This window comes from Microchirus variegatus (genome assembly GCF_963457635.1).
Source record: "Microchirus variegatus genome assembly, chromosome: 5".
Taxonomy (NCBI): domain Eukaryota; kingdom Metazoa; phylum Chordata; class Actinopteri; order Pleuronectiformes; family Soleidae; genus Microchirus; species Microchirus variegatus.
This window is the reverse complement of record NC_139806.1, coordinates 4,946,928-4,959,199: the sequence shown is the minus strand read 5'-3', so window position 1 is coordinate 4,959,199 and position 12,272 is coordinate 4,946,928. Positions and strand designations below refer to the sequence as shown.

The following is a 12,272-nucleotide window of genomic DNA, read 5'->3' as shown; positions in this document are numbered from 1 at the left end:
TTGAATGACGTACCAATATAAAGTTGTAATTTTCAAGTGGCGTAAACAGGCTTCCATACATACATTTTTTTTGGTGACCCGGAAGTGAAGTGTGACCTGACGCTGCTGCGTACGTAGCGTACGTAGCGTACGGTTACGGCAGCGTAGACGAGAGAGGGGGGAAGAAGATGATTGAACAGAGGGGTGACTGTTGTCTCACTGCTGCCTCCAGAAACACGGAACACTCGGCCCAAACCCCCTGTCCGTGAACCGCCACGACATTACGGAGCGGCCACACGCGGCGTCAGAAACGGCATGTCACCGCAAACTCTGTCACGGCCGTCTGTTGTAGAGCGCGAGGACGTAGCGCGATGCTAGCAACCACTCGGAATTAGCCTGTGTGTGTGTGTGTGTGTGTGTGTATGTGTGTGTGTGAGAGTGTGGTGGTTGTTTGACAGGTTGAGACAGTTGTCACTGTGTGACGGACTTTATCTGTGTGTGTGTGCGTGTGTGTGTGTGTGTGTCAGCCACGTCACCCACAGCTCACGCTACTAGGTTAAAACTTCAGACGCTCGTACTGCGGACATGGCTCCGATGGGTGTCCGGCTGTCACCGCTCGGCGTCGGGGTGTTTTGCCTTCTCGCCGTCGGCATCATCTACCACCTGTATGCCGGGGTGATCACCAGCCGCCTGGCTGCTTTCAGGTCAGTGTCTTCTCTCCGTGTAACCTGCTGACATGGTCGTGTACAGTCCTATTACATCGAATTGCTGAAAATCAAATTGTGATTAAAATCGTGTTTTCATTTCTACTTTAATGAACGGCCACAGCTAAAACCTCCAGCTGCCAAGTATCCTTATATATAACGTTTTTGTCAGTGTTAACCAGAGTTGGAAAGCAATGGATTACTCACTCACGCACACAGATGTGCTTTATCATATATTCTACAAATGGGAACATCCATCCAACTATTTTTTCTACTGCTTTATCCAACACATGAGGGTCATAGGGCGATAGGTGGGGTACAACCCTGGACATTTCACCAGTTCATCACAACCATCCACTCTCACACCTATGGTCAATTTAAAGCAGGGGTTCTCAGAGTTTTGATACCTGAGGGCCAATTTAGGAACCCAACATTGGACTGAGGGCCACCAGAGGAAAAAGCCCCAGAAAGAAATCCCATTTGTAATAATTTTAATAACCAGATTGCAGTTAAGCATTAATATAATAATGTTTATAATTTACTGGGTAATTACCCAGTATTTTGGCCATTGTTCTTACCTTCTAATTACAGGTTAATACCAAGTAACACATTTCTGTTACCATATATTTACTGGGTAAATAGCTAGTAATTGGGGGCTGTAGCTATCTGCTTATTACCAGCTTATAACCCAATAGTACACTAAAATTCACCATATAGAAACCAGGTAAATACCCAGTATTTTTGTTTACACTTATTGGTCTGTATCCAGTAATGTCCAATAAACATTTAACAAGCTTAGTAGCTTCTGGATTGAAACTATCAACTGTAATTCATTGCGGGGCCGCCAGAAATGTTTCTGCGGGCCGCCATTGGCCCCCGGGCCGCACTTTGAGAACCAATGATTTAAAGTGTCCAATATAAATTATCCACATATTGCATGTTTTTGGACTGTGGAAGAACGCTGGAGAACCTGGAGAAAACCCACGCTCACACAGGCAGAACATGCTAACTCCATGGGAGACATTCTCCCAATTCCCAATTTCAAACATTCACAATATTTGAAATTGAGACCATTTTCTCAGAAAAAAATATCTCCTTTAAATCAAATGGCAAATTGGAAGTAGGCTAATTTTCCATAGACATTCATTTGTCTTTGCAACCAGTGGAGTCGCCACCTGGTGACTGTTTAATGGTTTCTTCCGCTTTGTCTTCAGGGAAAATGTACGTTTTATTAAATATAAATGGGAAATTGTATGTTTTCGTCCACACAAACTATACAAATGTCATATGTTGCAATTATTTGGTTGTAAATTAGTAAATATTATGAGTAATTTTATTTGCGTCCTTTGACGCGGTGTCATTGTTCAGCGCCTTGCATGCCTTCTAGCAGATGCGCGGTTTACTTGTGTTTGTGTGTGAGGAAAGTTATTTTTCCTCTTGGCTGCTGTTCTGTGGTGTCACGCATTCCTTTCTTGTACGCTTGTCTCTGCAGTCAGAAGAGAAATGTGGATCTGAGGGACCTGCTGGCTGTCTCAGTGGAGGCGGCAGTACTCGGTGGCAAAGAGGTAAAACCGCTTTTATCTCGGACAGGTCAGGTTAAGCGGGTTCTCTGTGTTTGTCTGCACACAGGATTTTCAAATATCTTTAAAGACAACACAAACTAAATCAAAGGTGGTTAAACTGTACCTGTGGCACCGTGTTTTCTCCTCTGCAGGTGAAGAAGGTGCGCAGTGACAATAGTCTGCAGGAGCAGTCAAAGGGCAAGACGAAGGAAGGAGCCAATGACCCTCTGACTATGGGCGACCTGCAGTCTCACAGGAAGATGTATAACCTCATCCACAACACTTTCCCTGACGTCACGGTGAGCCACAAACACTGTGTTGCTTTTTATATGCAAGATGAAATACAACCCGTTAAACTGTGTTGTGTCCAAACCAACTTCTGACCCCTGATCCAACTGCCCGACCCGTGTCTGACCTAACCAGGCAGTTTCAGCACTGGAGAATGATCTGACTGTGGCCCTCTGTTCTCATTAGGCCTGGGTATTCAGATTCACAAGGTCCTTTTGGCCATGAAAGAGATTTTCACACAGTTTGCGCTGCAAATTGTGCAAAACTCAAATATTACTAACCTGGTACATCATTAAAATGCACAGCGTGACACTATCAAGTCCACTCTTATTGTCTCCTAATAGTCTAATAATCTAATAGGAAATGTTATATATTAAAAGATCAATCTGAGGATTTTACAAGTTGATATCAGATCCAAATAAATTTTGATTATGAAATGGAAAATGTTTTTTCATACCCAGACCCAGAAACAAACACCTCTGGCTTATGGGTGTTTGAATTTCCAAATCGAGCCCTGAAGGATGGGCGTTTCTCATTTTTATTCACATACAGAGAAAACGGGGGGGGGGGGGGGGGAGACATGATCATAATTCTGTCTGCATGTGTTTGTTGTCAGGTGTACAGCGAGGAACATGACAACGTGGTGGATACAGAAGCAGCCTGGAGCCGTAACGTTCCAGCTGATATTTTAGAAAAGATCAAAAAAGGCAAGGAGGTTCCCGCTGACAGCGTCACGGTGTGGATCGACCCTCTAGACGCCACACAGGAGTATACAGGTGAGAACAGGAACATGTGTTGTGTATAATAATGTCCCAGCTGTAAATGCTGTACAACTTGTAATCTAAGACTCTATAAGAACTTCACTAGAACAAGGTTCTGAGGCCACACGGTTGGTGTAGTGTAGAGCTGAAACAATTAATCATCAGCTATTTTGATAATCGATTAATGGGTTTGAAGCTTTTTTCATGATTAAAACAAGATTTCTGATTGATTTAGCTTAAATGTGAATATTCTCAATCCACGGTTGGAACCTTTTTGGCTCCATGTGTCCCTGTGATGGACTGGCGAACTGTCCAGGGTGTGACCCCGCCTATCGCTCTATGTCAGCTGAGATAGGCACAGCGGCCCCGTGACCCTCCGGTGGAGGATAAAGCGGTAGATAAAGGACGGATGGATGTTATTCTCAGGCTCGTAAATTACTAACCACTCTCACCGGATAAACATAGACTGACGACGTCCTCAGTTCACACACAACAGTCCAACACTCCACCCATTATATTGACACTGTATTTAAAAACACATCCTGGATGCTTCCCCTTTGATGTGATGCGGCGTTGTTGCCCTTGCTCTTTATTCAAACACACATTGACGTCATGTTTGTTTTTGCATTTTTCTAACTGTACACCAGTTTTTCCAACTGGTGTTGGTGCAGCTGTGTATAGTGATGGAACATTGTTAAAGAAAAGCTGTGTGCTGTGTTCTTAAAGCCAATGAATGAACACACTCTGCAACCTCCTCCTTTACTGTCAATGTCCTGTGAACTGACATAACCTCCACCACAACTGTTTTGACTTTCTTTTTCTACTGGTCCAAACAATTTTTCAGTGTTAATTTCGTCTTGCAATCAGTCGTGACATTAGTGCGCGTTTGAATGAAGGGCGAGGATCTGATGTGGTCACAGGTGACTGCCAGGACATTTAAATGTCAGGTGTGAACAGTCATACATGAGGATGGATGTTGATTCCGTAAAATGTCCAAGAATGTTGATCAGTGTTTCTCAAATGTCTGGTTTTGTCCACAAACCAAAATGATTCAGTTTGAATGATTTTCTTATAGAGCAAAGAATCCAGAAAATAGTAGAGAACGATTTATTCATTGTTTCAGCTCTAGTGTCAAGTTTACTCGTGGATTAAGATGTTGATGTTTTCATTATTCTAGATGTGTGTGAAAGGAGACATATAATAAACTTTTTTTTAAATCATTTTAATCCTTATATTTGGGACTCTGGAGGCCCTATGAGTCGGCAAAGTGTGAAAAACACTGATAAACACAGATAAAACACGCGGTGTTGACTTCCGCACTCATTGCTACGCCACAATAAGACATTCCTGGAATTATTGTCTCGCGGAGCTCCGCTTTGTCCCTAAAAATCTTGGCTGCACAGTGCAGCACAGAGTTCTACACAAACTGCCAGCCTCAGAGGATTTACATTTTATATATGACGGCAATGTGCCGGCTAGAGTCGGCAAATTATGGCTTTTCCAAATGCTAACTCCTGTTAGCTGCCGTTAGCCTCAGTGACGCTGATGTAGTTTCCTGTGTCTCATTTGCATATTTAAAGAGACAGGCACTCAAAAGCGAGAGTTCTGAACAGGGCTGTTTTGGAAGAGTGATTGAACTGCTGTGGTGCTTAATCCTTAAGGTCTTTGGACCAAAGCATGTCACAGACATGTTCATTAGGACACCAGGGAACTAGGTTAACCTGTAGAAATAGGCTATAATATGTCGACTTTAAACAGGTGTGAACTGCAGCAGTATTTTTAGTCCTGCTTGCCTCGCAGCCTCCCACATCCAGCGTGTTTCATAGTCACAGCAAACCTGTTTGATGGCTAAAAGAAATAAAAGCTGAGGAGATGCAGCCGAACTGGTCTGTCCAGTTTGTGTCTGCGACCAAATATCTGAGAATAGTGAATTGTTCCAGTTAAGTCAGTCCTGTAAATTAGACATCAGATGTCAATAATATTCTATATTTTATTCACACATTGTCCTGGTATTTCAAAAGTGGCACGTTTGGTTGAGATCACATTATTTTTTTCCCCAAAGTTGCAATTATTCTGTACTTGGGATCCTTCGGCACTTTACTTGACACTGTGTGGTTGTTGTTGTTGTGATAATTACCAGCAGATGACAACACAAACAGCAATAGTTGACTCAGGGATGATAAAGAATCCACAGCAATATAATGTTTTATCTCCACCTCCTTTGTCAAACAAAGCTGAATGGACAACAACATATCACACCCGCCTGTCCAAGAAGCGGCTAAACGTCATGTAAACACAGAACTCTCTCCACAGAGAACCTTGTTCAGTATGTGACCACCATGGTTTGCGTGGCCGTCGACGGTAAACCAGTCATTGGCGTCATCCATCAGCCGTTCACTGGCTTCACTGGTAGGTTCTCTTCTCTCAGACAGATTTTGGAGTTATTGTATTTTACTTTTGTCTGTTGTAACCTTTGAATTACCCAGTCTGTTAAATCTCCTCCTCCAGCCTGGGCGATCGTGGGTCAGGGGGCAAATGTGCGTCCACGCTCGTCTTATAAGATCGACCCACCGAGTGTGATCGTGTCGCGTTCCCACTCTGGAAAAGTGACCAATTATATTCACAACGCTTTTGGAAACGACACAAAAATTACACCAGCAGGTGGAGCTGGTGAGTAAAGAATGATTTCTCTATATTATATATATATATATATATATATATATATATACATACACACACATATTTATATATATATATATATACACACACACATATATATATATAACCCTACCCCATATATATACACATATCATTCATTCATTACATGCTTTAAACAATTATGAAAACACTGTCAACATTTTAAATTACAGTCTTACACCATGGTAATTTTTTGGGAATTGGAAGGTAATATTATAGGAATAATATCTTATTTCTAACCCGATAGTTAAAGATAGTAATTAGGAGATAATTGTACTCTAACACCACCATGTTATTTCCTAATAAATATCCATGTAATGTAATGGAAAGTGCTACCCAACCTGTTTTTTGCACCTTGATATTTAAAAAAAACTACTTTTATTTAACTACTATAACTAAAAGAAACACTCAAATAGAACTGAATATGCAGAAAAACAAAAAAGATTTTTGCTTTATTTTTGTGTTTTACACACACTGATATGCCGGTTAAATTTGAAAATGGTTCAGGGATATCTGTTCCACTCTTAATAACCTCTCTTTGTTAACCCTCTGCTAAGCCGAGTGATATAACACATGTTCTATGTTCTCGTGTTGCGTCACTAAGTCACAGATTTGCAGCTCTTTTCTTATGGTGGAGCGTTTCATTTATATTGCGGCTGGAAGTTGTTGAAACGGAGTTGACGTTAAAATTGCAGACATAAATGACGACCACGCGTTCTCTCTTTGTGTGTCGCTCTCTCTCTCTCAGGTTACAAGGTTCTGGCACTCCTAGAGATGCCTGCGAGTGAAAAAGCTCCTATAGAGCAGGCAGACGTTTACATCCACATCACCTTCATTAAGAAGTGGGACATCTGTGCTGGTGCAGCTCTGCTGACTGAACTGGGTAAATACAACAGCCGTTATTTCCTCTTTGTTTGTTTCCTTTGTCGCGTTCGCTGATTTGCTTCTCAACAAAATGATTGCCGGACCAAAAAGTTGACTGCACTAAAAACAGCTCATGTTTCTGACCTGTAGGAGGCCACATGACGACTCTAAAGGGCGACTTCATCGACTACAGTGGATCCGAACTCAACAAAGAAGGCCTGGCAGCCAGTGTTAGTGTTGACCACAAGGCCGTTCTGGAGAAACTACCAAACTGGGACCCAGCGAAGAACTGAAAAAGACTGTAAGGTCGTCAGGTCGTGAAGAGGGCAAAACAAAAACTACAATCTGTCTTGCTAATATTACCAGGCTGCACGGCTTCGTCACCCCAAAACATCTACCAGTCATATGGCTTTGGATTCACGGTTACTGGTCTTTGAGCAGAACTGAGGAACTGGAAACTACTGCAGTGACTCGCGCACACACACACACACACACAGTGAACACGAAACAACAGACGTCGTCCCCACAATCTGTTTTCCTTCACCGTGACAGGACAGTCGAACAAAAAATGTGAAATATTATCCCGAGAAGCACAATATTGAACATTACAGATGCTTTCTTTGTGTGATTTCATCTTAAACACGTAAGACTTTGGCCACACTCCAGCAGAACGTCTTCAGAACGAGCCTGAACTCTCCTTCACTCCACGTGTCACATGATGATGTCCGTGTCTCTCTACAGTACATTTTTCAGAGTAAAAGCACCATTTCTATTACCTGAATACTCTTATGTTTTGTTGTGTGCGTGTGTGTGTACAAGGCTTTTATTGTGAAATAATTGCTTCATTCGTGAAGAACCCTGCATTCAGTCAAGTACATGGACGTATTAAGAATGATTATTTATGGCCATTTAAGGCAAACAGCAGACACTCACTGTGTAAACAGGTGTGTGCGTCCAGTGTGGCCCAGGTCTATTATTCATAGCATTAACTCAGGTCAGTTAGTGAAACCACCAACAAAAGCAATTTATTTTAAGCTTAAATGTTCTGCTGCTTCAAAGCACGAAGAGAAAACTCCACCTTCATTATATGGACACAAGTATTTGAAGTATTGACTTCAGGTGTTTGGTCTTTAGGCCCCTAATCTCCAAAGGATGGGACAATCTTAAAACTTCAGCATACCAAGACGGACATTTTGGACAATGCTTTGCTTTCAACTTTGTGGCAACAGTTTGAGGAAGACGTATACAGGACTACGAAGACACGGTTTGACTTTGAGTTCAGTGTGGAAGAACTCGACTGCTTGACTTGTCTCGATCGAGCGCCTTTGGGGTGAACCGGGACACAGAGGTTGTGAACCGGAACTTCACGTCCAACAGTTGGTGCCTGAACCTCATGAATGCTCTACAGAATGAATGGACACACATTCACATGTAGAAACACTTGAAAATCTGACAGGAAAGTCTTCCAAGAAGTGTAAAAGCTGTTCTAGCGGGAGGGAGGGACCAAGTCCACGTTCAAGTACTGTATATGTATTTTAATACGTCATTACAGTCCTGCTGGTGTTATAGTCAGGCGTCGCAATACTTGTGTCCATATAGTGTATATAAAACAACAATAATTATTACAAATATTATTTCACAAGGTCCAGAGAGGAGTAGGTTCACCAAGTTGTAGGCAAATGGCTGCTTTTAGCATTAAAATGATTGGTGATTGATATTTTGACTAAAGCATGACACAGACATGTTCATTAGGGCACCAGGACCTAGTTTAACTTGGGTTAATAGGGTATAATATGGGACCTTTAAAAAGGGAAAAGGAAAAAGCTTAAAGATTTGAAAGAAAACTGCAAAGTGCAAGTAATATTTCTTGTCTTCATCTTAAGTAATGTCTTCATTTTACCAGTCTCCCATCATTAATTCCTTTGTATATTTGTAATAATCTGGCGAGTGCTTTGTCTGTTTCTGCTGAAGCACAAAGTGAAAACACTTAAACTTTGAGTTTGTCGCCTCTGACGACATGAAATCACTGTTTATTAAGTTGGTCATAATAAAGATGTAATTTACTTAAATTAATTCATTAACTTGTAACGTTTGTGTTTTTGTTGCTTTTGGGAGAAGCTGATTCCTTGTCCCATTTACGTTTTTCTTTTTACAGGCAAACCAAAACAGCCCTGATGTTTAATACCAAGGTTCGATTTCTGTTATGAAAACTACACAAATAATAAGTGACAGTGGAGAACACACACATGCATAGATGCATGCAATTATCTTTCATTTCATTCCATGAATACAGACTTAAGAGACCAGTTATCCTCACCAAACTGACGAGATTCTGGTCACAGCTGTCGGAAATCAGGTCCTGACTCTTTAGGACCAGGCTTTGGTCCCAGATGAGGTCTGAGTTCATATTAGGAAAAACATCCTGTATAAAACACATACATTTTTCCCCATCAGGGACTTTTGTGCAGATTAAACCATTTGTATCTGTCTGTTTCTCTGGATTATGATAAACATTAACACTGAGCAGACTTGAAACCAGACAGAACTACTTCAAGAAACACATAAAACACAGCTTTTTTTTTATTTGTTGCTTTGACTCATCCTGTAAATACATAATTCATGAGAAGTGCAGTAATTAGGTCATTTGGAGCTCAAACAGTGGCGTCACTGACTGTCTTCTCCTGTTGGGGGCGCTGCTGCACCATAGACTCCTTTTTCCACCATGTTAACCCACAGAAGAAGAATATGGCGCCTCTGTCTTCAAACAGGTCCTCAATCAGCCTTTGAATAGCCGTGAATCTCAGCATAATGCATCACATCTCTTTGTGAACTCTATCAACAACAAGCAAAAATGAGTGGACGAGGAAAAGGTGGAAAAGGTCTCGGCAAAGGCGGCGCTAAGCGTCACCGCAAAGTTCTCCGTGATAACATCCAGGGAATCACCAAGCCCGCCATCCGCCGTCTGGCTCGCCGCGGCGGAGTGAAGCGAATCTCTGGTCTGATCTACGAGGAGACTCGCGGTGTGCTCAAGGTTTTCCTGGAGAACGTGATCCGCGACGCCGTTACCTACACCGAGCACGCCAAGAGGAAGACTGTGACCGCCATGGACGTGGTTTATGCTCTGAAGAGACAGGGAAGAACTCTGTACGGCTTCGGCGGTTAAACTCACTTTGGCCTCAAACAAAACAACAACAACGGCTCTTTTAAGAGCCAACCACTTTGTCTCTTAGAATTCGCAATCCTAATGTTTATAAATATGTTTATACATGACCAGATTCATAACAACAATGCATTTATAAATTGTTCCACATTGACGGTTGGTTTTTTCTTTAATGCATCTAGGTTCCTAGATGCACGGACTAATTTAGTTTTATAAATGCGGAACTGTTTATCGTGGCCCGGACCCAATTAATCGGCGCACTCGTTTAAACGTAGCGCCCAAGGATGTATAGTATGAACTGGATAGAGCTCCGCCCCCTTTGCCTTGAAGACAATTTGTGCATGGTGGCCACTGTGGGTACTGCAACAAAAAATCCCATGGAGGCCAGAAAGCAATTTTCCCATTGACCGCAATAGTAAAAGAGACGCGTGTAAAAGTGTCCACAGGACACCTCGAGACATGGACACGAGCTTTTATACATCTTTATATTCTATATTTTTAATTATGGAGTTTCATGTTTGAAAAACATTCCTAAAGGCCATAAAAAGTCCAGACAAATCTTATTTCTCAGTGACGTCACAGCTTTGCACGAGCACAGCCAAGCGCGGTCATGTGGCGTCTCGGGAACAGCGCTGCTGTCAGTGAACCGTACGATATGAAAACTTCATGAGAAATGTGAATAAATGAAGACAATGAGGGGGTTTTGTTTACATTTTTAAAATATTATGACAAAGCAGGTTTTAGTTGTTTATTCGGCGCTCATTAACATTTATTTCCATGCCATGGATGTATAATATAGGGCCCTATGAAATCCGTTTTATTTTTTTCCAAATTCCGTTTTTTCCGCTTTAATTTTTTTTTATTCTGTTTTTTCCGTTGAAATTTTTTTTTATTCTGTTTTTTTTTATTACCTTTTATACTTACTTTACCACCATATAATGTGTGCTTTTTGTGTCGGTGTATAAAATGTCCACTGACTTCTCAATTGTTCAATTGTTTTCACTAAAGTAAATGCCAGTGAATCTTAAAACAAGCCATGCAATGCTGGTCACATTTAAAATTAAAATAATTAACATAAATAAAAAAGTGGTAGTGCCCCCTCATCTGGTGCAGACGGATTTCTGCGCACCGCCCCTGCGCTGTACTCTTCTCCCTCTCCTGCGCCGTCCGCTTCTCCGTATCCGTCTGGATCATTTCTCTACACGCATTATTATCCCTATAACTCTGCAATTAAGGGAATAACAGATGCATCAGATGAGCCGATGTCTTTAGTTAACTGTTCAAAGAGAGAGAATGTTCTCTGCTGTGAAGTGAAAGTTGCGGGGAGTTCATAAGTTTCACTTTTGCGCAGAGACTTTCCAGCATTTAACAGGTGATGTTCCACAGTTTACTCGCCGTGGTTCGGCCGCCGAATTATCGGTGCATTCCTAAATATAACATCTTTATTGACAATAAAAATATAACATAATAATCGCGTATTTGATGGTGTGACTTGAGTTTCAATCGGCACCTGGACAAGGGGACGCTCGCCGGTTACATGCGGGCGCAGCGCACTTGTTTCGCGGTTTAGAAAAAAAAGTGTATATAAAGTAAATAAACAAGCAACACGCACTGGGGGAAACCCTGACCGGGTAAGTGTTTGTGAGGAGATGCACGGGTGGTGCCACGAATGATCCTGCCCCGGAACATTTCTCCAGACAAACGTTCCTTCTCCTCACGATGACAGCATTTCAGTCACATTATGTCAATTTCCGCAATATTCCGCATTTAACATTAGATTCCGTTTTTATTGGCCAATTCCGCGATTCCGTCCGCGATTCCGTTAACACAGAAATCATAGGGCCCTAATAATATGAACTGGATAGAGCTCCGCCCCTTCGCTTCCCTTCATTCCTATGAAGCTGCTCACCCAGCGCATATGCCAAAAAAGTTTTTGACTTCCGCGTTTATTTCCGGGTTATGGGGCCCATAGAGCATGCGCAGTAGTGTCCCTACCATAATTCCTCTCGGCTATGTGAACGAGCCGTCCGCGTTATCGACTTGCTCGGCGCGTACATGAACAGCGAAAGGCATGATGGGAGTATGCTAATAACGTGAGCTAGCGGATTTAATGAATATCGCCGTCACGTTAACTTCGGCTTTTAACCATGGATTTGTAAATAAATGCAAAACCAACGATATCGAAGTGAATATAGTGAAGCTGAAAAGTACAATGACGGAGTTAAAGATTAAACGATCAATAAAATTGGTTTATTTG

The 12,272-nt window shown here is 41.9% G+C and overlaps 2 protein-coding genes across 2 annotated transcripts; both read left to right on the top strand.

Moving 5' to 3' along the window:
- The first annotated feature begins 163 nt into the window (after positions 1-163).
- bpnt2 (3'(2'), 5'-bisphosphate nucleotidase 2) lies at positions 164-8,932 on the top strand. Its single transcript, XM_083890286.1, has 8 exons — positions 164-683; positions 2,176-2,248; positions 2,398-2,544; positions 3,150-3,309; positions 5,608-5,703; positions 5,803-5,964; positions 6,740-6,874; positions 7,006-8,932. The coding sequence occupies exons 1-8, from the start codon at positions 565-567 to the stop codon at positions 7,146-7,148; spliced, it is 1,035 nt and encodes a 344-aa protein (XP_083746412.1). The 5' UTR covers positions 164-564; the 3' UTR covers positions 7,149-8,932.
- Positions 8,933-9,706: 774 nt separating this feature from the next.
- Positions 9,707-10,018, top strand: LOC310927638 (histone H4; the record flags this gene model as incomplete). Its single annotated transcript, XM_083889990.1, has 1 exon — positions 9,707-10,018. The coding sequence occupies one exon, from the start codon at positions 9,707-9,709 to the stop codon at positions 10,016-10,018; it is 312 nt and encodes a 103-aa protein (XP_083746116.1).
- Positions 10,019-12,272: the final 2,254 nt, after the last annotated feature.